General features: G+C 37.9%; 1 protein-coding gene across 4 annotated transcripts in view; it reads right to left on the bottom strand.

The window, feature by feature from the left end:
* Positions 1–3,497: 3,497 nt before the first annotated feature.
* Positions 3,498–22,964, bottom strand: part of LOC119784712 (septin-7-like) — a 59,444-nt gene continuing 39,977 nt past the window's right edge. For 3 of the 4 annotated variants that reach the window (XM_038286910.1, XM_038286909.1, XM_038286912.1), the window contains exons 4-14: positions 22,218–22,318; positions 22,009–22,143; positions 18,808–18,925; positions 18,278–18,370; positions 14,425–14,521; positions 13,208–13,219; positions 8,432–8,483; positions 6,927–7,052; positions 6,558–6,693; positions 5,634–5,779; positions 3,498–5,055 (exon numbers count right to left, since the gene is read on the bottom strand). In XM_038286910.1, the coding sequence (XP_038142838.1) occupies positions 5,016–5,055; positions 5,634–5,779; positions 6,558–6,693; positions 6,927–7,052; positions 8,432–8,483; positions 13,208–13,219; positions 14,425–14,521; positions 18,278–18,370; positions 18,808–18,925; positions 22,009–22,143; positions 22,218–22,318 (1,056 nt within the window). In that variant the 3' untranslated portion in view covers positions 3,498–5,015. The remainder of the gene's footprint in view (positions 5,056–5,633; positions 5,780–6,557; positions 6,694–6,926; positions 7,053–8,431; positions 8,484–13,207; positions 13,220–14,424; positions 14,522–18,277; positions 18,371–18,807; positions 18,926–22,008; positions 22,144–22,217; positions 22,319–22,964) is intronic. The other variant, XM_038286911.1, reaches the window with a different exon arrangement.

The raw sequence follows: 22,964 nt of genomic DNA, 5'->3' as shown, positions 1-22,964 counted from the left end.
GAGGTTTTGTGGATAGATCAGTTCAAACGTCTCGTCACGTCTGAGAAGTAAACATGAAGACTGTCGGCCTCACCGTGGGGCTCCTGCTGCTGTTTGGCATTTACTGCTGCACCGCCATGCGTAAGTCTGCTTGATTTCTGCACTCAAATGTTACAGAGAGGAAAACTAACAAAGACTTACAGATTTATTCTGTTTCTCCATTTTTGGGAGGTCAATTTTCATGTAAAAGATAATAACAAAATCAGAAATTGACATGATTGTTATTGAAAAATGATCTAACCTTTCAAAAAGAAATATTTGTCCCCTTGGTGCTAATACCTGCCATTAATTACTGCCAATAACAACCGTGCATTTTTTACATCCCTTTGGAGGAAGCCATATTGGGATGTTTTTGAGCCTGTTTGAGGTCACGTTGAATGATCTCAATGTTTTCTGCTTATTTAGGCAGGGAGGTACAAAATGTTACACATGTTGGTTAAAGCGCATTTCTCTAAAAAACGGGTCGATACAGGTAGTGTTCAGAAGATCATTGATTGAAAGTTGGTCGGAGAAGCTAAATGGATAAAGAAGTGCAGAAGCTGTTAGATAAAATGATCTGAGATGATTTAAAAGGCTTTAAAACAAAAGACAGAACCATGTGGAAAAAAGGAAATCTCATCAGGATGGATTGATCAGCAGCTAAAGCAACAAGAATTGGCCACCAGGTTGATCAGTGAGGGTCTGAAGTTTCCTTTGAGTGGCTTAAGAATTAGAAGAAGCTATTATATAGACTTAGAGGTAAGAACTTGCCACCAAGATCACTGAGTTACAGCAAAATGACTCAACGCTTTGTGGCCTGATTATATTTTTAGATATTTATGCAGCAATTCTGGAATCAAACCAGAGATCAACCAATAAAAAGTTTTCTAAAGCAGATATATCTGTATTTGGCATGACTGAGTGCCTTTAGCTAATTTAGTTGTATATATTGTTATTATTATTATTGTGTGTTTGCTTATTTATACTGTTTTTTATTTTACCTTTTGCACGGGAGCTGCAATGGAAATTTCGTTGAATTCTGTTCAGTGACAATAAAATGCTATCTATCTATCTATCTATCTATCTATCTATCTATCTATCTATCTATCTATCTATCTATCTATCTATCTATCTATCTATCTATCTATCTATCTATCTATCTATCTATCTATACTGACAATTTTGACCTCACTCTAACCGATATGTGCTGTCAGTTTTCGGGGGCCTTTTCTTTAGGCTAAAATTGCATTTTCTTCTTCCGTTTACATAATAAAAATGACACAACGATGTCAAATGTTACAGGAGTCTAAATTTAAACAAAATAAAACGTCTATTAATAAAACAAAGTAAACATTAACAATGAATAGAAAATGGCAGGAGTGGTAATGGACACCCTTCACTTACACTCATGGCATCGCGACAGGACAACGATGGCGTTGGATGTAGGAGTTTGCCCTGAAATTGAAAGGTTGATGGTTCAAGCCCTGGCTATGGCTTCACCCGCATTGATGGTGAAGCAACCCACTGATGGTGGTCAGAGGGCCTGGTGGATCTAGTGCACGCCAGCCTTACTTCTGTCAGTGAGCCCCAGGGCAGCTGTTGCTACAATGTAGTTTGCCACCATCAGTGAATGGGTATATGTAGTGTGAAGCACTTTGGTCCAGTGTCCTGACTTAAAAAAAGTGCTTTATAAGTATAGGCCATTTAGATGCACAAGTGAACCTGTGCAAGTAGTGGTTGCTCTGACACAAGAAACAAACGTTAATATTATCTCAAATAATTTATAGGTATATCACTAATTCCAACCACAGACCAATAAGCTTAGCTCTGGCCTCATGGTTTGAGTATGCATTTATCACATACCAGGCATCGTGGATCAGTTTGTATCCATCCAAGGGCTTCCAGAGGTTATGTCACCTTATATGAAATATAAAATGCCTGGAAAGTGATGAAACTCAAACCAAACCAGGAGATGGAATACCTGCTCAGAGGAGCCAGAAGCTGGTCGGCTCCATTCAGCCGAGATTTAGAGCAGTTCTTACAAACTGATCAATATATGTGTAGAGATTCACAACTGCTTTCTCTTCAAATACACTTTTTACAGAGTATAAAACTTGCAACTGGTATACCAGAAATTGTCCAATCAAAAGTTCAAAGGTTTATGAGGTTTCCTGAAAATATTTCCCCTGAGCTCGATCCATGAGGTTTTGGTTCTGAGGAAGGGTTTTACTGAGGGCATATTTAATAGGAATGAAAGCATCAGGTTGTTTCATGTTAATCATTGGAGCTTTATTCTTTTTTCAGTTCATGGACCGAATGACTTGAAGCCCGGGAGGTGCTGCTTTAAATTCTTCACAGGCAGGATCCCAGACGCCCACATTTTGTCCATCAGCAAAACTCATCAGAGCTGCTCAAAACGAGGATTTGTGTACGTCCATCTCTCACTGATACTTAGAAAGTTTATAGAAAGCAATTCTGAGTCTCCTGTAATGTTGTATTAACAACCAATTTTTATTTCTGCAGGATTAACACTCCTCAAGGGGACTACTGTGTGGGTCTGACTCAGAAATGGGCCATCAGAGCTTTCATGAAAACTCCAAAAGTCTCCAAGAGCGATAATGAGCAAGCAGCGCCATCCTCTTCACCTGCAGTCTGAACAGCATGAAGCTCATCACTTCCCGCAGCAGGGTCCAAAACGCTCTGATCATCTCCATGGAAACCTGAACAACCCTGTCATAAATGCAAACCAATGTTTCCGATATTTTTTTCTGATTTGGCCACTAAATAGGAGGGTTTTCTACTTTATTCATGTTGGACTTTAACCTTTACTAAACACCGATTTAGTTTCAACAGCGTTTTAGAAAAACTAATGACATAAATGATACAATCTTTAATTTAAAAGCCTTAATTAATGTTTGAACTTTTTAAAATGACTTTTTTGAAGTTGGTCAATATCAAAATAAACCCTAAACTATTTGTTTACAGACTTTGGAATCCCACTGTAAATATACACATATTTGCCTTTCTTTGCTTACGTCAAAATATTATACAGCTTACTGTGCTTATTTTCATCAATAAAGTTTAATTTCACAAAAATGTGACAACTCAGTAATGACTTATTTTGGTGTAGCTAGTTGTTAAAATTATAACATATCACTATCAAATTTTTAGGAATTGCAGGCTAACAAAGAACTCAGAGCAATTTCGGCCATTTTGAATAGAAAAAGCTTCCTGGATGGGAAGTGAAATGTCTTCAAACTTGGAAAAAAAGTCCAGTTGATTTTTTAAAACTTTTTTTTGAATGACTATGGCCTGGATGACTGAGAACCTTCACCACCATATCAATTTACCTTTAAGATGAACATTTGTTTTTTTCCCAATCACCAAAAATAATTTTATTCAATTCCAACAGCATGAAAAGTTGTAAATGACCAAGTTTTGAGTACCTAAAACGATTAAAAAAAGAAAATCACAGGCAGTTATTGTTAAAGCATAACTTTAATATTAACCATGTACAGTTAAGAGACAGAAAACATGATAAACAAAGAAGAAACATTGTATTTATATAGATATATATAAAAAAAGAAAATATTACAAAAAATACAGCTAAACTTAAGCATTTGGGTCAGTCGTTACAGATTCTTATGATTTCAGATTAGATGTAAACAAAAAAGGGGGAGCAGTTGTGAGGAGCTTTATTTAAGGGGACAGATGTATAGATGAATGTGGTTCTGCTCTGAAATAATGTGGAAAAAAAAAAAGAAAAACTGAACAGCTTCTTGTTTGTACATATCAGAAGCAGGTAAATACAGTTAATACTTTATGTGCTGTGGGTTTGCCCTGCTATTTATCAGGAGGAAGAAGGGATTTATTCAACCAAAGAAGGGATTAAGGTAGAGTACAACCAGTATTTTATATCCATCATATGAAAATAAAACATTACAGCTCCCAGGAAAGAAATAGTGAATTAAACCCTATAAATTTGTTCTGTTATTTATCAGCATAAAGGTGAGTTTATTTGTAAAACAAATATGAAAAACTTTATTTTGATTGGAATTCTATCAATTTACAGATTAAACAAATCCTCCTTTGTGTAATTTTGCATAAACTATTGGGAATAATCATGATAGAGGGTTTAGGTGGATGATAAAAAACCCATCAATATAAAACACCTTTGTTCACTGTGATGTCACACCAGTGAGGCTTCACTTTATATCCTAGAAAAAACAGAAATAATTCTAATGTTTCAGAACAGACGTGAAATCAGAAGGGATTATTTTTCATACTATTATAAAGAAAAAAAAACATTTTGATTTTAACTGGTTAGCAGAACACCTTTTCAGCTGGACAGAATGCAAACATGCTTCAGACTGAGAAGCTTTTACTTCATTTGTTTACAGCCGTTAATCTTAGAAGATATTTTTAACTAGAGACAAGGGAAGAAAAGTTATTTTGGAAAAACCTTGTTAACGAGTGTTTTAAAACCTGAATATTGCCACAGAATCCTGTTTTCTTACCCTTTCCTGAGGCAGACGGAGATCTGCCGCTGAACGGGTTCACTAACTAGTCTGTCTGCAGTCGGATCAAGCAGCTCCTGAGCAGAATCAGCGTCAGCAGACTGACCTTGCTGCAAAGAAACACTGCAAACACTCAATGTCTGAGGGGTTCTAGTTTCCTAACAGTAAAACAAACCGCTATCTGCGGACCTGAAAAACTGCATGTTTACAAATGGATATGCATGGTCCCTGCCACGTGGTAACTCTGAGGAAGGTCCCTCTTTGTCAAGAAATACAGCAAATAGAAAAGCACAAACATGCATTCCTCATGAGAAGCAGAGGCGCTGCAGAGGCGAGTCCGTTTCTGCGTCGTGTGATACGGGGGAGGTTGAATTTGACATCTGACTGAATGATCGGTCTGAGGCCCACATGACACAAAGACTTCAGAGGACATGGACAGGAAGAGGAGTTTGAAACTGAACCGGGAGGTTTTCTCTGGCTTTAAAAGATTTTCCCTTTCTTCTTGTTCTTCTCCATCGTCCTGTCAGAGAAAGGAGAAACAATAAAATACATTAACTATTTTCCAAACTAAACCAAAATAATGAAACGTACATGTTGACATTTTTATTTATATATACACCAGTAACTGGACGTTTTAATGACAAATTACTGCGCCTGCTGACATAGATTTTTTTTCTTTTATATTTTAAGCTTTGTTTTTGCTCAGTTTGTCAGTAAATACATCCTTTGTGTGTATATTTATCATAACATGTGACTGTGATTACTTCACTGTACCATACCATTGGTCAACAAGCCAAAGCAATGAAGGTAAGGGAGAGTGGAACTCTCCCTTACCTTCAAGATCGTTCAAGATCAAGTGTAAAATGGTGTAAAAAGAAGTTTGATTCCAACAGAGATAAAAAATTGTGTTGGGCCCTTGGAGTTCACTAAAGCTCAGGAAGCTTTCTGATTATTGCTGTGAATTTGATACAAAAGTATAGTTGATATAAAAGTCAATCAACATTTAAATTCCTCCCATTTCCTCCTCAGTCTCATAATGTTGTTCCGTCACTATTAACAGCTAAACAGGTGATGAAGGCAAAGCAAACTGGTACTGACTTGGAGGCATCCAATTTCTGCTGCTCCAGGATTCTCTGCTGAGCCTCCCAGTTGGCCTTCTCATCCTCGAACACTCGCCTCTTCTCTTCCAGCTCTTTGTACTGCGCCTCCAGGTTCCTCTTCATCTGTTCGTGGCGCCTCTCCAGCTGTGGATTAAAAAAAATCAGCACAGAATCGAATCACTTTCGGACTCAAGTTAATACTGGTTTTCTACTGCAAGTTAAGTGATCATTTGGACAGATCAATGCTTTTTGCTCCATTGGTAACGTAACTCCACCTCCACCGCGTGGTGCCTGCTACATCTTAGTCTCCGCTGTTGGATAGCAACAGCCTATGGCGACAGTGGGGCCACTGTGACAGCAAATCCCATAATGCTTTGTGAGGAGAGCTCTCCGCGCAAAACATTCTAGGATATATCTGTCACTTCTGATGCTTTTCTATTCTTTTTATACACTTGGTAGACACTTTTACAACCCTCAGCCCTTTTCAAAGAACCGTGGTGAGAAAGGTGAGCTTCAATGACTGTCTGAAACCGCAGCTCACCACAGATACACACCTGAAAGTGTAAATGCGCACAAAAAGATAGCAGGACAAGCACATAGGATGGCCTTACGTACACATATCACCAGGATGATTGACAATTAGGAGGACCACTTATTTTATGAATCCATCCAGAAATAAAAGATCATCCTCTATACCTTTAACTGTAAGGGAAGATAATTAGTTAGCCAATTAATTTTCTGAGGTCCCTGAATTATATACCTAGACTCATCTTTGACCTCATTTTCATGCATCCTCTAAATAGCTCACAAGTTATCTAATAAAGTCAGTTTTGATATTTCAATCATAATCTTTTCTACATCTACACCATTCAGGACGGTTGAAGATAAGTCAGCACTGAGGTAAACCATCATTATCACCAACCTCAGCCTCGGAATCCTTCAGCTTCTGCTTCTTCTCCTTAACCTTCATTTCAAAGACCTGCTCCATCTCCGCCTCCATCTTCTTCATCTTCATCACGTGCTCCCTGCGCTCCTCCTCCATCTGAGCCAGAGGACTCCTGCGGTTCACAGATATAAAGGAGATAAGAGAAGTTCACAGAGATTGCTAGGTGGAGTTTTCTATCAGCTGAAACTGAACCGGATCTCTGACTCTCATGAAGCCCAGCGCTGTACAGTTGGAAAATATTAACTTCATTTTCTCCCCCCGTACTGAGGCATTACAGTATTTTTATATATGAATAGAATACTACTATTTAAAAAGAAATAGTAATCCCTAGAGCTGAGGACTTACTTTGTGAGCTGCCCTTTGGTCTTGGTGGTGTCCACCCCGTTACAGGTGACAGCGGCCAGTTTTTTACTGCGATAATTCTCATAGTGGACGTTGTTGGTGACGTCCTTCAGATCCTGCATGTGTGTCCTTTGGAAGGAGAGAAAAAAAAAAAGGAAAAACACAGAAATAAACATCTCCCAAATCCATCAGAATACAGAACACCATGTTTAAATCGGTTAAAAGTCGTCACTGAGCCAGGTCAAAGCAACATACAGCAGGTAACCTGGGTTTAGCAGCTTGCCCAGGGACTAATGATCAGTTTATAGAAGGAAACTGAAATCAAACCCGCAACTTTCTTTTGCAAAACAAACACTGTACCCACAGACGCCTGAGCCGTTTCAGGATGATCGCATGAATACAAAATGATCATTTGCTTTCCTTACCTAAAAACCTCTATTATTGCGATATGTATGCGCAAGTAAGTTTATCTTCTCTCATGTGTTAGTTTCCAACCACAAAGCCCCCCATCAATGACAATATTAACCGCAAAGGGGTTAACCGCAAAACATTATGGACAGACCGAGGTCCATATTTACCAAAAAAACAAAAAACAAACAAAAATCAAAGATATGACATGATAAACATAAAATCTAATAGAAGACAAATTTAAAATCACATACACAACATGAAAACAATTTTTTTAATAAAATGTGTTTAAATAAAAAAACAAATATTAAACTATTTACATTTTAGTGCTATTTATTTATCTGTTTTGTTTGTATTTTCCCATTCTGAAAAACCCTATCTGAATGCTGCAAAACAACAAAAAAGCTCTAAGGTTTGGATTAAAGCAGCCCAGTTGACCCTTTAATAAAAAACGATATTTAGTAATTAATAAATGTTTTATTTTTTTACTATCTACAGAAATTTTATAAAACAAATAACTTATTTCAAATTTTAAAGTCCTTTTATCTTACGTCATGATTTTTTTAATAAAATAGGACAGAGTAAAGAAAAAAATTATAATAAAAAATTATTCCCATTTTGAATCCTTTCTCCATATAGCTCTCTATAGCTGCCAAAAACTGCTATTACTCTGTTCATTTGCTGCTAAATAATAATCTAAAACTATTGATATGTTGGATAATTATGCAGTCGATCGTTGAAATTAAAATTGATACCCAGTCCTGCCAAACAGCCTTTGTTTCGTATGACAAATAAACTAAAACTGAAATTTAACATCCCTGTTTTACGTAGAAAAAGCCAAAATTTTAAATTTTGTCTTTAAATGCATCAATAACTATAATAAAACTATGCTCTGATTATTCTGTGAATATTATCTTTATTTCAATTTGTGGAATGGACTTTTCAAATCTGTAGCACCTTTTTCCAAACTTTCTTTCCAAATGCAGAATTAAAACAGTTTTAGGGACAGAAAGCTTGAAGCCACTATCAGATGGACATCATTGGGGCACATCCCTGTGAAAATGAGAGAAGCAGGTTTGCAGTAAAACCCTGTTTCTCACCGGATCAGCATGTTGCGCAGCACAGTGAAGTCGCAATGCTCCCCGTTCTCCACTGAAACATAGCAAGCAGAGAGAAGGAAGCAGCAGCAGTCAGACACACAATTCAACAGTACCATGTCTTATCAAATTCATCCTCAGATTATCTCTGCGGTGGATTTTCAGATATCTGTGGCTTGTTTCCTTTCTACACTAAAAACTTACCAACTGTTCAGTATTTGATTTAGTGCTGAGATAACATGGATTCAAAGATCTTCACACTAAAAACTTTAAAATGCAAGTCAGTATTAAACAGACAGTTCAGTCATTCAGGAGGTCTAAAGGAAGGGGGTCCATTTTCAACAAGATCCGTTCCCATGGTAACAAAATTTAATAGTGTTAGTACTGTATCTAGAGAAAACAACAGAGAAAGACTATGATCAGATAGGATGAGTTCTTTTAGAGATTTAAATTTCAGGAATATGTAGGAGTTTCTCCCACAACAAGCACACCTGCTGAGATTGCCATTTTATTTTAGATGGTGGATTTTCTCAAATGCTTTAATGAGTTTTTTTTTTTCCAACTTAAACAGAAGTGTTACACGGAAGTCTTAGAGATCCTTAATGGCCCGAGACAAAAGTGTTTAGAAAGTCAATGAGCCCCTCAGGGCCTTTGCATGCGCTCTGCTGACACCTACAGGACAAACTGGAGACAAACCCTGTACAATCAAACCCTTTCAGCCCTGCTCCTTGCTAATCAAAAAGATAATGGTTAATCTGCAATAATTTAAACTCTCCAAACCAGCAGTCACAATGTGTGTCCAACACGGTCAAAGATTTATTTCTAAAATAATGAATGAATGAAACAGCTAAGCGTTTCAGACGAACGGCTGTTTTCCTGCTGTCCTGTTAACAACAAACCCAGATTTATTTTATTTGAAATATTTTCCTGAATCCTACAGCTCTAAGTGAAAGAAATAATCTGTATGAGCAGCTGGATGTAAACAAAACAGTGAATCCAACTGCCTTTGCAAATCCATTGCCACCTGGAAGGAATTCCTCTCAATGGAAATGTAGCTTCTGGGAGACATTTTCATCAAAACATTAAAAATGTTTTAGAGAATATAAACTTTTCTTTAAGATGTAGGAAGAAAAGCACATCAAAACATCATGCAGAAGCAACTTTGAGACCAGTTTGAACACATGAAATAAATGACTTTTAATAACAACAAAGAGATTTATCTGTTTTAGTGAGTTATACTTTTAAATGGGTAGAAAAAAAAAAAGTCCTATCCGATCACAGTGTTACTCTACTGGACTCACAGAACGCCACACAGACGGAGGTACTGAGGGTAAGACAACATGACTGTTCCCACTTTGTGGCTCAGTGGAATGGTTATATGTTTACACTGAGACAAAGCAGACAGGGTAAAAAGGTCAGACTTTGGGATTCTGGAAAAGGACTCCAGATAAACTACTGCTCAGGTTGAACATGGTGGATCTCCAAGCCTCCTCTTCATTCAGTACGTTGCTCCTTTCTGCCTCCCACCAACTCAGCAGCACATCATGACCAGCAGAGGGAAGAAGGAGGACACCTTACCATTGATGAAACTTAAGCTGTCCTTGCCCTTGGCCTTCCAAAGCAGCCACTGACCTCCTGTCTCTTCTAGAGGAGGGAGCTCTGACGAAGGGGAGGGGTACGGTTTTTAAGTTACTGTGTGCGCCCAGCCAGGGTTTAAATCTGGGTCTGGAGCTGCTGGGATCCGTACGGCTCACACTTGGCCCAGAACTGGCCAGCATTTGGCCCAGATTCAGCCCGAATCAAACACCAAAACCTGCATGTGACCAAACTGACTGATAAGGAACACAGGTCTTTGTAGAAGGGAGTGTGGCGGTTATTGGGGGGGTTCTATGCATGACCAGGAGGGAGTGCAAGCCTCAGTAAAGGAACAGGTAGAGTATCTAAGTAAAAGTTAAGGGTCAAAAGAAAACAAAAAAGGTTTTAACAGAGTCTAAAGAACTTATTAATAAATGTCAGATAACATCTGATTACTGATGGTGCCGCTCCGCTTTTGGATTCTATTTTTTAAAGGTAACCAATCAGAATACAGTGCAGAAACATTTTCACCGCTTTTATTTACCGACTGTGCTCCTTAATGGCTTGAAGATGAAATAGAATTGGTCCAATAAAAAAGAGCACACAGCCTTTTATTTAATACATGCAGAACAAAAGGATGTTTTTCTATCAAGATGAAGCTCTAACAGTCAAACTCTGTATGCTAATGAGTGAAAATTAATCACAAGCCATGTTACCCAAATTCATCAAATAAGCTGCTACATGCTCCGCTAGTAAACACTAACTACCCATAACTATTTATGACACTATAAGCAATGTGTTAGAGCATGTTGGTTTGCTGTCTGTGATCCAGAGATGCAGCAAGGCCTTCATACCATCCCCGCTCCGCACCTTTCAGCTCAGCTAGTGGCGACTGAGCTGAGCTGCAGGGTGCCCTGGGGCTTAGATTTAACACTGATGGTGATGTGTTCAAAGCCTTAGCAGCAAATAAGGAAACCACAGCATTAGGGTGAGTTTTTTTTTGGTTGCAGATGGGGTTTCAGCACCAAACAGCCTCTAGCTCTCTCCATGATTATTAACAGCATCAGACCTGGGAATAAACTTAATCTCCGGGCAGATTTAAGGTGGACTTTGATATGGTTTTCTTCTTCTTTAACGTTGGTTATTATCATTGTCAATTTTATTTTTATTAAACCAAAAATTATGAGTAAACAGATGACTAAAGAATGTCCTCATGAGGTCTTATAACCTCCTCACATCAGAAACTTCAGACCTGCCTCGACTAAAAGTGTCTGCTGTTTACAAAACTGAAACCACAAAAACATTCTGATTGAAACCTAAATTGTCTTAAAAACATTGGTTCAGGTAAAAAAAACTAGATGCCAGTATATTATCTGGTTCTGACTAATTTCATCATGTCTCTGCTTTAGCATCAGGTCATGGTAATTAAAGCAGAACAAAAAATACAACAGAACAACAAAAACCCCTGCAGACATAAAGAAAACATTCAGTGAATCTCTGAGAAAAGCTTCATGTCACGTTAGCGTCATATGAACCCTGGTACATACTTGGCTCTTCTCAACAAAATGTATGGGCCATAAAAACCCTTAATTAATGAAAACATTATAAATAAATATTTATTCCGTTTACGTTTATTGCAAAGATATCTGTAAGGCTTAATAAATTGACTATGATAAATGGATGTTTTCTCCTCTCCTAGAGCTTTGAATGTTAAACTTGTACCAGTTGTTATGTGACGGGGTTACACTTTTCTCTCTATGGGTCCCACTATTATCCACCGGGTGGTGGAAATCTGCTGGTATGTAGCCAGGAGTTGGAGCAAAACTCCTATGTCCTAACTTCATCTTGGTACCATATCTTCATGCATCAATACAGTTATCGTGGCCAATAGCTTTATATATTATTTTGCAGAAAGTGGACTAAGCCTAAATGCTTGTATTACTGGCCAGGGCTGCCGAGAGCCGCCATATTAATTTTGATCACTGAATGTCAGCCCTAACCCCTACATAGAGCACTATATAGTTATAACGCCATATTATATAGGTGCCCAAATATCTACCCTAACCCCTACATCCCTTAATCACTATATAGAGCGGGGGGAGTCAGTTAACTGACTACTAAACAACGGACTACTTTTCCCTTTACGTAGACTCTGCCTCCGCCAGACATGGGCAATGTGGAGTCAACAAGTCATCTCCATGTCATGTATTTGTTCTACCCAGCCAATTAACCAGGTGAGTCCAATCTGCACAGGTTAATTCACGGTGAAGATTGAACTCACCTGCTTCAGTGGCTGGGTAGAACAAATACATGACATGGAGATGACTTGTTGACTCCACATTGCCCATGTCTGGCCTCCGCGCACAGTGACTGCGTCATCTTTGTTATTTGTTGCCGGTGCCGGGTAGAGACAGCTGTAGGCGGCAGCGGATATGTCCCCAAATGCTTTGCAAGAGCATCATGGGATTTATTTTGACGGAGAGACGGAACAAAGATGGCCGGGTGCTGTGCCGGTAGGCAGAGTCACGTCAGCAACGAGGAGCGAAAGGTAGTGATCATCTGTCCGAAAGGTCACTATAAAGTCCACTATATAGTCCCTGCTCTATATATTGACTTAGGGATTAAGGGGTTAGGACAGACGTTCAGACACAGCATATGTATTGACCGACAGATAGTAATCCTGGGCCGTTATTTTTATCTGCTTCTACTGCTGCCTTTAACCGTTTTCTCTCTAGAAAGTTCTTCACTGAATGATGGACAGAACCATGAATGATTGCTCTGGATTTGGTTTCCCATAAAGAGCTGACCTGGCCTTGTGTCCATTTTCTCCTCTCCCTACCTGGTTGTGGCAGATACCAGGTCATACATTGGAAGGTTATGCTGAAAATTTCTTCCGGTTAACTTGTTAACCGTCACATTCTGTCTGTGAGACGCATGTGTTGCTTTTCATTATGGCAATAAATGTGTCTACGGATTGAACTGTTAATGCATAATTCATCTGCTTTAGTGTTATGGAGATTTTCAGTCTATAGCCCAAGTCTGATCAGAGCATTGGTTTGACCATCAGCCTAATGAGGTGAGAGCAAAGCAAATGAAAGTGGAGGGAAAGGAGGGAGGGGAAGATTCTGAAGAGAGGGAGGTGGGAGTTTACATGGAGGCAAGAGGTGTGGGGGGTTGAAATAAAGTGAATGATGGTTTGTTTACCAAAAATGCCCTCTGTAAGACATAGAGTAGACAAAGAACAAAAATGGGAAAAAAGAGAGAAAAGAAAGAATGAGACAGTGACAGACTGATACATGGTCAACCACAAAGCAACAAAAGGCTTCTCACTTTATTTCATTGAGGATATACAGACCCCTTCCCAAAACGGCATAAAAAAAGAAAAGAGAACACTTTACAGAGGTGGACTGTGAGGATGCGTGAAATACCAGAGGACTCCAGGTCTGTTCTCCTTTTCCAGAATCCCTTTCAGGATCAACTCTACCAAAACAAGTGGGTACACTGGTGCAGGAGGGAAGTAGGATAGGAAACTGATCTAACTGATCTATGCCCTCACTAGTCAAAATTTAACACTTCTCACCTAAACAGTGGATTATCAGATAGTTTATGCTACATAAAATATTCATGAAAAAAACCAAGAATATAGAATTAAGATGGAAACAAATTCAGTCCAGAGGTTTTACTGTCTATGATCAAAGCATTTGTTCCCAATCTGGTTATTTTATCTGGACGGGAATAGCCTCAATCCTGATGGTCTTTTTATCAGTCATTTAGAGCCTGGAAGGCTTAAAATCAAATTCAGTTCTTAAACAAAAAGCTGATAATGCTTGCTTCTATTATGTGTTTGATGCATCACCATTAAGTGGTGATAGATATAAAATAAAATTCCAGTGAGAGTGTAGCTAGAATTTGTTTATCCAACTCTAGAGTAATAAAGAAAGGTATTTATAAAGTCCAGTTTTAAAAATCTATCTTGGGTGTAATTAAATGCGTTTAATCTACTGCCATTAGCTTCTGATATTTTTAACAATTCCTCAATCAATTATAGAGTTTCCAAATAAAAGCTAAGCTGATCTAGATTTTTGACAAGTTGATATATTACCCGGTACAGAACACACTGAGTGGACAGATGGGGGAATCATGCATGATGTTCCATCATACGTCATTCATCCAAACAACTTTCCAAACACGTCCAACTTTAAACAGCAACATGTTTCAGCCTATTTTTGGCAAATTTCCTGTCTGATAAAGTGCAGTGAGAGTTTATACGGATCCACATAACAAATCTGATGAAACGTTAAAACTGTTCTTTGGTTTCTTGAACGTTTGAATTACTGAAGCCTGTGTTCTAGTCCTCTACGTTCTTCTCAAAGTTCAAACCTATTTATTTCTCTTCCAGAGGTGGACCCGAGTCAACCTACCTTCTGCCACGCCCCATGGGTACTGACGACCTCTGACCTTTTTGCCGTTCACCTCAACAACCACATTGCTGCCAACTACAGCCAGTGGCATCTTTTCCTAAAAAGAAGAAACAAAAAAAGAAGAGATGAAACAAAAACACTTCAAGAATATTAATAACATTTCAATATTATCTATAAATGGAGGAAAGTCCCAGAAACAAATTTTCCCTTTAAGTAAAAATAAGCAAGATGGCAGACACACCCCCACATGCGTCTCTATCAACCCAGTCAGCCTGCTACATGTCAGCAATGTCTCTGATTGCTGTTAATTAAATGATTTTTTTATATTTGCTGCAGCTTCAGCAAAGAAGCCCAAATTCAAAGGAATCAAATAAACGTGTGCAACGTTAGAAACATATCAAAGGCCCAAAAAACTGGAGTCTCATGCTGCTCTAACAAATATAACCTTTAGGACAATGAAAGATAAATGCCATATATTCTACTAAGTCACACCGTTTATATAGTTTGCTTCCAAAGAGGAACAGTTTTGTTCACATTTTGGTGAAGGGCTGGAAAAGTTAACATTTATTTTTTGGAAATATTTTTGATGTATTTAAGAAAGGAGCTGCATGTTGGAACAAATGAAACCTATAATCAGAGAAGACAGGCCAACACACCAGCTGGCTGATATTAGCTGTTTGTTTTTCCTTGTATCTGCATCGGTTGATAGATTTGCAGTGTGTTCTCCCCACATGGAATTCACTGCTGACCCCTTAACCGCTCCAGCCTGGTTTGCATAGGGATATAATGCAAGTCCTCAGCTCTTGCCGCACACACTGCATTCGGTGTGAATGCACCTAAAACTATCTGGGCTCATTGTTTTGGTCCAGCGATTGCTGCTGGTGGGGAGGGGCAGAGTGTCTCTCGCTGCAGAGCTGCTGCTGCTAGTGCAACAGTTTGGGTTAATGTGAAGAAGATTTAATGATAAAGAAAAAAAAAATAAGACTAATTAATTTATTCTTTATATCAGACCATCAGGGGTTGGCAACCCAAACTGCTCAAAGAGCCATATTGGGCCAAAAAAAAACAAAAAAATCTGTCTGGAGCCGAAAAATGTAAAAGTCTTCTATAAGCCTCGTATGGCAAGATGAGCTCTAAGCGTATTAGCCCACTATTATGGAGGACCAACTCTGCCATATTTAAAAATAAATACAGAAATAAATAAATGTTCAATAAATAAATAAGCATACAATTAATTGCCAACAAAAATACAATAAACAAATAAATGTAAGTAGAAATTACATTTTACAGTGAGACATAAATGTATATAACTCTTTTAATTAGCTTCTTTATTTATTTGCCTTTGTAATATTTACCTTATTTATTTTTTTTGTCCGTTATAGTCTTCAACTTTATTTTTAATTACTTATATTTTTAAGTATTTATTTATGTACATGTTATAATATTTTTGTCTGTTTTATTCTTCCTTTGTATTTTTTTACATGTGTGAAGCGTGTTGGTTAGCATTTTACTACATCGGTCGAATCTACAGGAGGAGAGTCTGATGTCGAGTCGGAAGTCATTAGAACGCGAGTAGGGACTTTGCCAAACTTTGCCAAATACAACAAAAAATCGCCATCATAGCCAGCGGTTCTTCACACACGGCTATTCCGAGAGAGGGCCGCTGCAGACGGGCTGCGGTTAGACCTGGCTGCCATTACCCTTGGAGCTCCGCTGGTGCCGCGTTCCTCTCAAGTTCTTCACATTTTCTTTTAAATTACGAATTAAATCTGTGAATGGGCCATATGGTGATGCTTAAAAGTATAATATTCTCGCCTCAAATAATCTTAAAACATACTTTTATTGAACAACAGCAACAGAAAAGAGAACTTAGATTACACTTAGTACTCTGAGCTCTGTGGGTTAAGAAGATGGACCGCCAACCAATGAGCAGAAGTTGACTCTCTAGGACAAACCCCCTCCTCATTTGCATAATGAGACACAAATCCATGCTGAAATGTAAATATGACAGGCAGAAATGTAAAAAGGGCAGACAGAAATAAACAGCGGCGAAGAAATAACTAAGGTAAAAAAATACAAAGGAAGAATAAAACAGACAAAAATATTATAACATGCACATAAATAAATACTTAAAAATATAAGTAATAAAAAATAAAGTTGAAGATTATAAAGGACAAAAAAATAAATAAGGTAAGTATTATAAAGGCAAATAAATAAAGAAGCTAATTAAAAGAGTTATATACATTTATGTCTCACTGTATAATTTAATTTCTACTTACATTTATTTGTTTATTGTATTTTTGTTGGCAATTAATTGCATGCTTATTTATTTATTCAGCATTTATTTATTTCTGTATTTATTTTTAAATATGGCAGAGTTGGTCCTCCATACACTATAAAAAAGGAGTACGTGGCTTAAATATATAATAAGCATTCATGATTAACTGTTTGTCCTGGAGCAAATTTTACATAGTAGCATGACGTGAGGAAGGAGCAGTGAACACTCTTACTGCGTGGAATTCACTGCGCACCGCTTCACTGCACGGTTTAGGTTTTTGTTGCATTAATGAAATGATAGAAACCCGATAAAGGAATCTTTCTATGGTAGATGTGTTTCTGTTGGGAGGAGTTGTTGAGTCATGAGCAACCAAGCAGGAACTGACATCCATCAGAGCAGTGCTCTCTAACCCATCCTCTGTCACCAGCGTTCTTTGACGTCATTTTTATTTTGAGGATTTGGGGGGGGAAATATGGAGGAAAGTTCACATACCTGCATAAGAGCGCTACCTGTTCGATCTGTGAACGGTTTTCCATGCTTGCAACAAAACTAGCAGCAGTGGAGTTTGGAGATATAATCCACTTCTAAAAGTTATCTTTGCGCTCCCCTAATTTATCCAGAAGTTCTGCAATCGCACTTTTTCTCTCCCTCCCAACTTGGTGATTGGCTGCATATTTAGCTTGCCTTCCCTGAAAATGACTTTCCAAATTACTAAATTTTTTGATAAACTCTCATTACAAAGCAAAAATGCAGCAACCCTTCCACACTGATAATAAACGCAGATAATTCAGTCCATTCTTCTTTGAATCCTCTGTTGTCATCAGGTCATTACTTTTTTCCCCCTTTGGGATCCATGTCCCGAGACACACCCGCCGCTTTGAAACGTGTGTCGCAGGCTATGGCCACTGATCTATATGGCTATGACGCCAATTTTCGTTGAAAGAAATGTTTACATTTATTGTTTAAATTTATTTATTATAAAAATGTTTACGGCATTGAAAAATATAATGAAGATTTGTTTGACCTCCTGCACACCATATTAAAATAAAAAAAAAAAAAAAATCTATTATCATAAATATTTGAAAAAGCTCCAGGGAGCCACAAAGAGGGCGCTAAAGAGCTGAGTGTTGCCGACCACTACTTTATATGAAGGAGACTGTGGGATCTACAAATGTGAAAAGGGAGTCTTTATCTTTGGCAACGAAGGAAGCTAAATTTGACTTTTAAATATGCGTGTTATTCATCATAGTCTTGACTAACTTGGGAGTTATTATAGAGTGGAACATATGGTCGAACTAATAAGTTCTTATTTTTCAGCAAGGTCTGTATATGTTAAGACTGAACACAGAAAATGGTCCAATAAGGAACACAGCTCCCAACCCAGAAGTAAGACTGAACTTCCTTTAGGTAAATGAACAGTAGTAACTTTAACCATTACAACTGACAGTAGTAATGGTTAAAGTTTCCTTAGGGAGCAGCTTATAGGGAGGGATCAAAAGCAGAATATGAGGTTTGGACACAGATCAAATTCTTCAAAGCCTTGATGTAAAATAAAAGCCATTTTCTGTTGTTTACCTTGATCTTGCGGATGAGCTTGTTGTCCTCGTCGTCCTCAGTGTCGGGGAACTCATAAATTTTTATCTTGTGCTCCTGTATCTCTTTCATTATCTGTCAGGGTGTGAAAGAAAATCTGAATTAGAGATACGGCCCAAAGACCTGAAATACAGGGGGAAGCGTAAATGTAGCCCTATTAAACAAGGATTTAAACATTTACAAGTATGAGGGGAAAAAATTATTGAGATTTCGTGGAAAGAGCTGTTCCACATGTGGTGAAACTAAGGGGTTATATAGGTAACCTTTTAATGGCATAAAGCACTAATGATTCGATTTAACACAGGTAAGCAATTTTATCACCTGTTCAATCAATATTACAAGTTTTATAAGGAAAATAAAGAGGAAAAAAATTATTTTATTAATTGTTTGTGTTCTTTTGCTCAAAGACACTCCCTGTTTCACGACAGTATGATAAAAACAGTCTTTAAAACTATTGTTTTTTGGAAACGTACACCGTTTATGGCCAGTGTAGCAGAAACAGAAAGACAAACCTGTTTTTTAAAGAGCTGACACTCCTCAGGGGTCAGTGTGTCGGCTTTTGCGATGAGAGGAATGACGTTGACTTTGTCATGGAGCCTCTTCATGAATTCAATATCCAGAGGTTTTAAACTGAAGAAAGAGAGAAAAAGGAAGGAAGGTATTAAAATCAGGTGGAGATTATTTCATATACAGGTTAGTCAGTGTGGACTTGAAATGTGCAATGAAAGCCAGCAGCGTCAGAGGAAATACTGGTTCATACAGCAAAGAAAAATAAAATAATCCTGCAAATCTAAACAAGAGTAGATAAATAGAAACCAATGCAATTGCAGAACTATGGAAAGCCAAAAGTGCCATAAATGTTATACATTTAAGAGTGACATTTTTATTTAACTTGAGATCATTTCCCTGATTTAATTATTACATTAATTGATCAATCAAGACTTTACATTAGAAAAACATTTCCAATGAAATAAATAGCTCTGATTAACTTGTTGGAACCATGAAAGAAAGCAGTCATAACGAACTGAGGGGTCCATATCCAGTTATGTTGCGCCCAGACAGTGAGCTGGTCTGCCCAACACCACATGTAAATTCTCAACCCATGGGGAACACTGCAGATTCATAAGACTCCTAATATCCCGTCACTATGGTCGAATTCACATTTTGAATCAAGCATAACGCTATGCCAAATGGTTAAATCATATTAGGAAAACAAAGCTATGTCATTAATGTAGAAAAGTGTGATGATAATATTTATTGGAAATTAATCAGGATTCTGTTTACTCTTCTTAGATTGAAATCATTGCAATTGGTACTGAACATGTGCCACTGTGATGACACTGAAAAGGACCCGGCTCTGCCTCGGATCACAGCAGGAGGAACTGTGCTGCACACGCCAAAGAAAGTCTGTGACTCATTCTGAACAATACTGCTCTAGAAAGTCTGGCTTACTTTGCTGCTCTGTAGCCTGATGAACAGATGTATGTCTGAAGACTTTCACATGCAGAAAAGTCACCAAGCAGCATTTCTAATGCAAGGCTGATTCATACTTGTCTATGGTAAGTACGATATTACTATAAATTAATAGAAAGACACACAACAATATTTTAATAATTAATTTTTGTAATCAGCTCCAGTTTTTGGAGTAACTTATGCTGGTGTTCTGCTTCAATACCGTCCCTTTGAAATTAGAGAGAAAACTTTGTTATCTGTCTGTTCTTAACCTCAGTCATAGATTCTGTAGGTCAGGCACTCATTTCCAGTCAGATTTATCCATGTTTGCTGGTAGTTTCCACTAAAGATATTGATTCAGTTAAATAATGAACAATGAATAAGATCTTGGTAGCATCAAATTGTAGACAAATTTTTATTAGCATGATTTTCCATTTCTTCTTTGGTTAGCTGCATGTATCACAGTGGAACAGTTAAAGCGGTCTTTACTATAAACAAAATAAGATGACTGATAACTGCAAGTCCAGATCAGTAAAAGAAAATAACTAAAATAAAAGAATGAATGTAACACTTGAATACTGAAATATTTTTAGTAAAAGAAACTAACAGCTCAAACTCAAAATTAGTCAGCCCTATAGTCAGCATCTCTGTAGTTTAGGTCTAACTATTCTGGGTTAATTAAATTCTTGGCTGCTGCATATCTGAGTTAACTTTACAGAAGGTCAGCAGTGCTGTCAGGCATTATGACTCACAGAAAAAATTAAATTCAGATGAATGAACCCAAGCCTTCACCTTCAGTGCATCAATTTGCAATGGAGTTGCAGTCTAGTGGGTCACCAGCAGAGGGACACAAAGAACAGCAAATTAGATCAAATCAAACGAGAAGAACAAGAAAGTGGTGTGTCCCCTGCAGGGTCTTGACTACTGAATGTCAAATAAGTTTCTGACACAATGAACTCTGAGCTGTGTAGGAAGGCAAATATGAGCTTCATTACAGCAAACAACCACATGATTAAATACGCAGTAAACAGTGGAGCCTGTATGGGTGCAGTCATTTCTATTTGTGAAACTAAACAATGCATGATGTTTGTGTTTGCATACACCTCTGAAAGCATGCTTTAGTTTGTTGGAGCAGGAATGCAGAATAATAAAAATAGAGAAATAGACGTGATATCTGCACAGAAGAAGCACATTTGGGTGAAGTTTGTGTTCCACTGCTCCAGCAGTGATTGAGTGAAAGCAGCTCCGGATAAAACCGGAGTCAGTATGTCTGCACTCAGACTTCGGGTAGACAAGATATCGACTGTCCAGAAATGTCTGTTTTAGAACTCCTAAATTATCTCATAAACACTGGCAATGATTTAAGAAACCATCAATAAAACAGAAAAAAGAAGACTGCTGATGGAAGTGCTTGGGACACAAACCCACTGGAGGAAGTTTGCGTCTGGGAACATTTGCCTGCAGCGTTCCTTTAACTCAAGATTTATACCTTTTCAAATTTTACAGCTTTCTGTGAGTTGTGTATGGAGTGGCTCCAAAGAGTGCCTTGGCTGCTTATTGGACAGAATTAAAAAAGGGGAAACAGCAAATGTCTGTAAAGTTTCAGTAAAAGCCAGCTGAACGTTATAAAGTTTGTCAGATATTACAACACATGAACATATATCTAGGGAGTGAAGGAAGCTTAGCATGACTGAACATTATTGTGCATGTCTAGTTTTTTAAAGAGGAGGATCATAATCACATTTTTAAAGCCCTGCACTAACTGAGTGATTATATTTAACTGTAAGGGGGTCTCCTTGTTCTGCATCGCTGAATAGAACAGTTAGGTCTGGAGAAAACGTTTCTGATATTTATATATCAATCCGAGCTGAACACCCGACTGCAGATTAAATTCCACTGATGTATTCTCTCTCTCCAGGGATAATTTAAATCTATTTCAGAGTTGTACAAATCCACTGCTGCACACATACACTCTCTAATATGCTGCAAGATGACAGAAGAAGGTGTTTGTCTGCATGTGTGAACATCTTAGGCTCTCCCTTCTGATTGGCTGCTTCTGTGTTTGTGAGCAGATCTTTACTGAGCATGTGCAAAAGTGGGTTATGTAACCTTTGTGGGTCAAACTCTGGCTGACTGTCTCCTCATCTTCAACACATGGAGATGAATATATTGCGTCTCTCCTTCTGTGCATGGCTGCCATCTTTAAATCATTTTCTCCTCATAAAAGCCTCTCCCCAGCTCCTATTACATGCTGTACTTACCCATGGCCAGAAGGCGCGATGAAATACAGGCAGCAGTGAACTCGGTTATCCGGCATGGATCTACGGTTCACCCTCGACTCTGCGTTAAGGAAGTCCTCAAACTTGCTGTCGATATAGTTTATTACTGGCTGCCAGCTGGTGAGATGGAGGACATGGATCAGAGAGGAATACAGGAAAATGAAGAACATGTGATTGGTGGTATTTTGTACCAATTGCTGTTGTCCACTGCATCTCCAAAACCTGGCGTGTCCACAATGGTCAGTGTCAGCTGGACACCCCCTTCCTTGATCAAAACTTTGGATTGTTCCACCTATAACACACAAACAAAATATGTATGAACTGATAATCTGCACTAATAATAAAAAATCCATCCTCTTAAGTCACCATAGTACAGTTTACAAAATAAAAATGAGTCAAATAATGGATGACCACAGGTGCTAAGTAATGTACAGAGAGAGACATCTTTTAACCAATTCAAATGCTTTTTCTTAAAGCATATAAATCCACATGTAGAGATAAATTTATCGAGGACTGGCTAGACTGAGTCGATTCTTGAAGCTAATGTTGCTTTTTCTTCCTCTATTTATATGAAAAGATTCATGCAATAATAAAAATGTTACACAGGTCACATTTAAAAAAATGAACCTTTATCAAAAGAAAAAAAACTGAGTAGCAGTTTGAGGGATCTGAAGGCATTGCTGCTGAATGCACTGATGAATTGGCCAATGAATGAACAGTAGGGCTGATAGTAAAATGCTAATATACTACATTCGATAAATCAGTCTCATCTCTACCCAGATGGCATGCAAATTTATTTGCTAGTTCAGTAATACTGAACAAAAAAGGTATTTTGGTAAAGCTGGGTGATTACATCTCAGATTTTATTTTCATCCTAAATCGGACTGATTGATTAAATTAATTTAATTTAAAGGGTTCAAGCTGTTAAACATAATTGT

This window comes from Cyprinodon tularosa, unplaced genomic scaffold, assembly GCF_016077235.1.
Source record: "Cyprinodon tularosa strain WSP-4 unplaced genomic scaffold, ASM1607723v1 ctg232, whole genome shotgun sequence".
In the NCBI taxonomy this organism is placed as follows: domain Eukaryota; kingdom Metazoa; phylum Chordata; class Actinopteri; order Cyprinodontiformes; family Cyprinodontidae; genus Cyprinodon; species Cyprinodon tularosa.
This window is presented reverse-complemented; position numbering and strand designations above follow the sequence as displayed.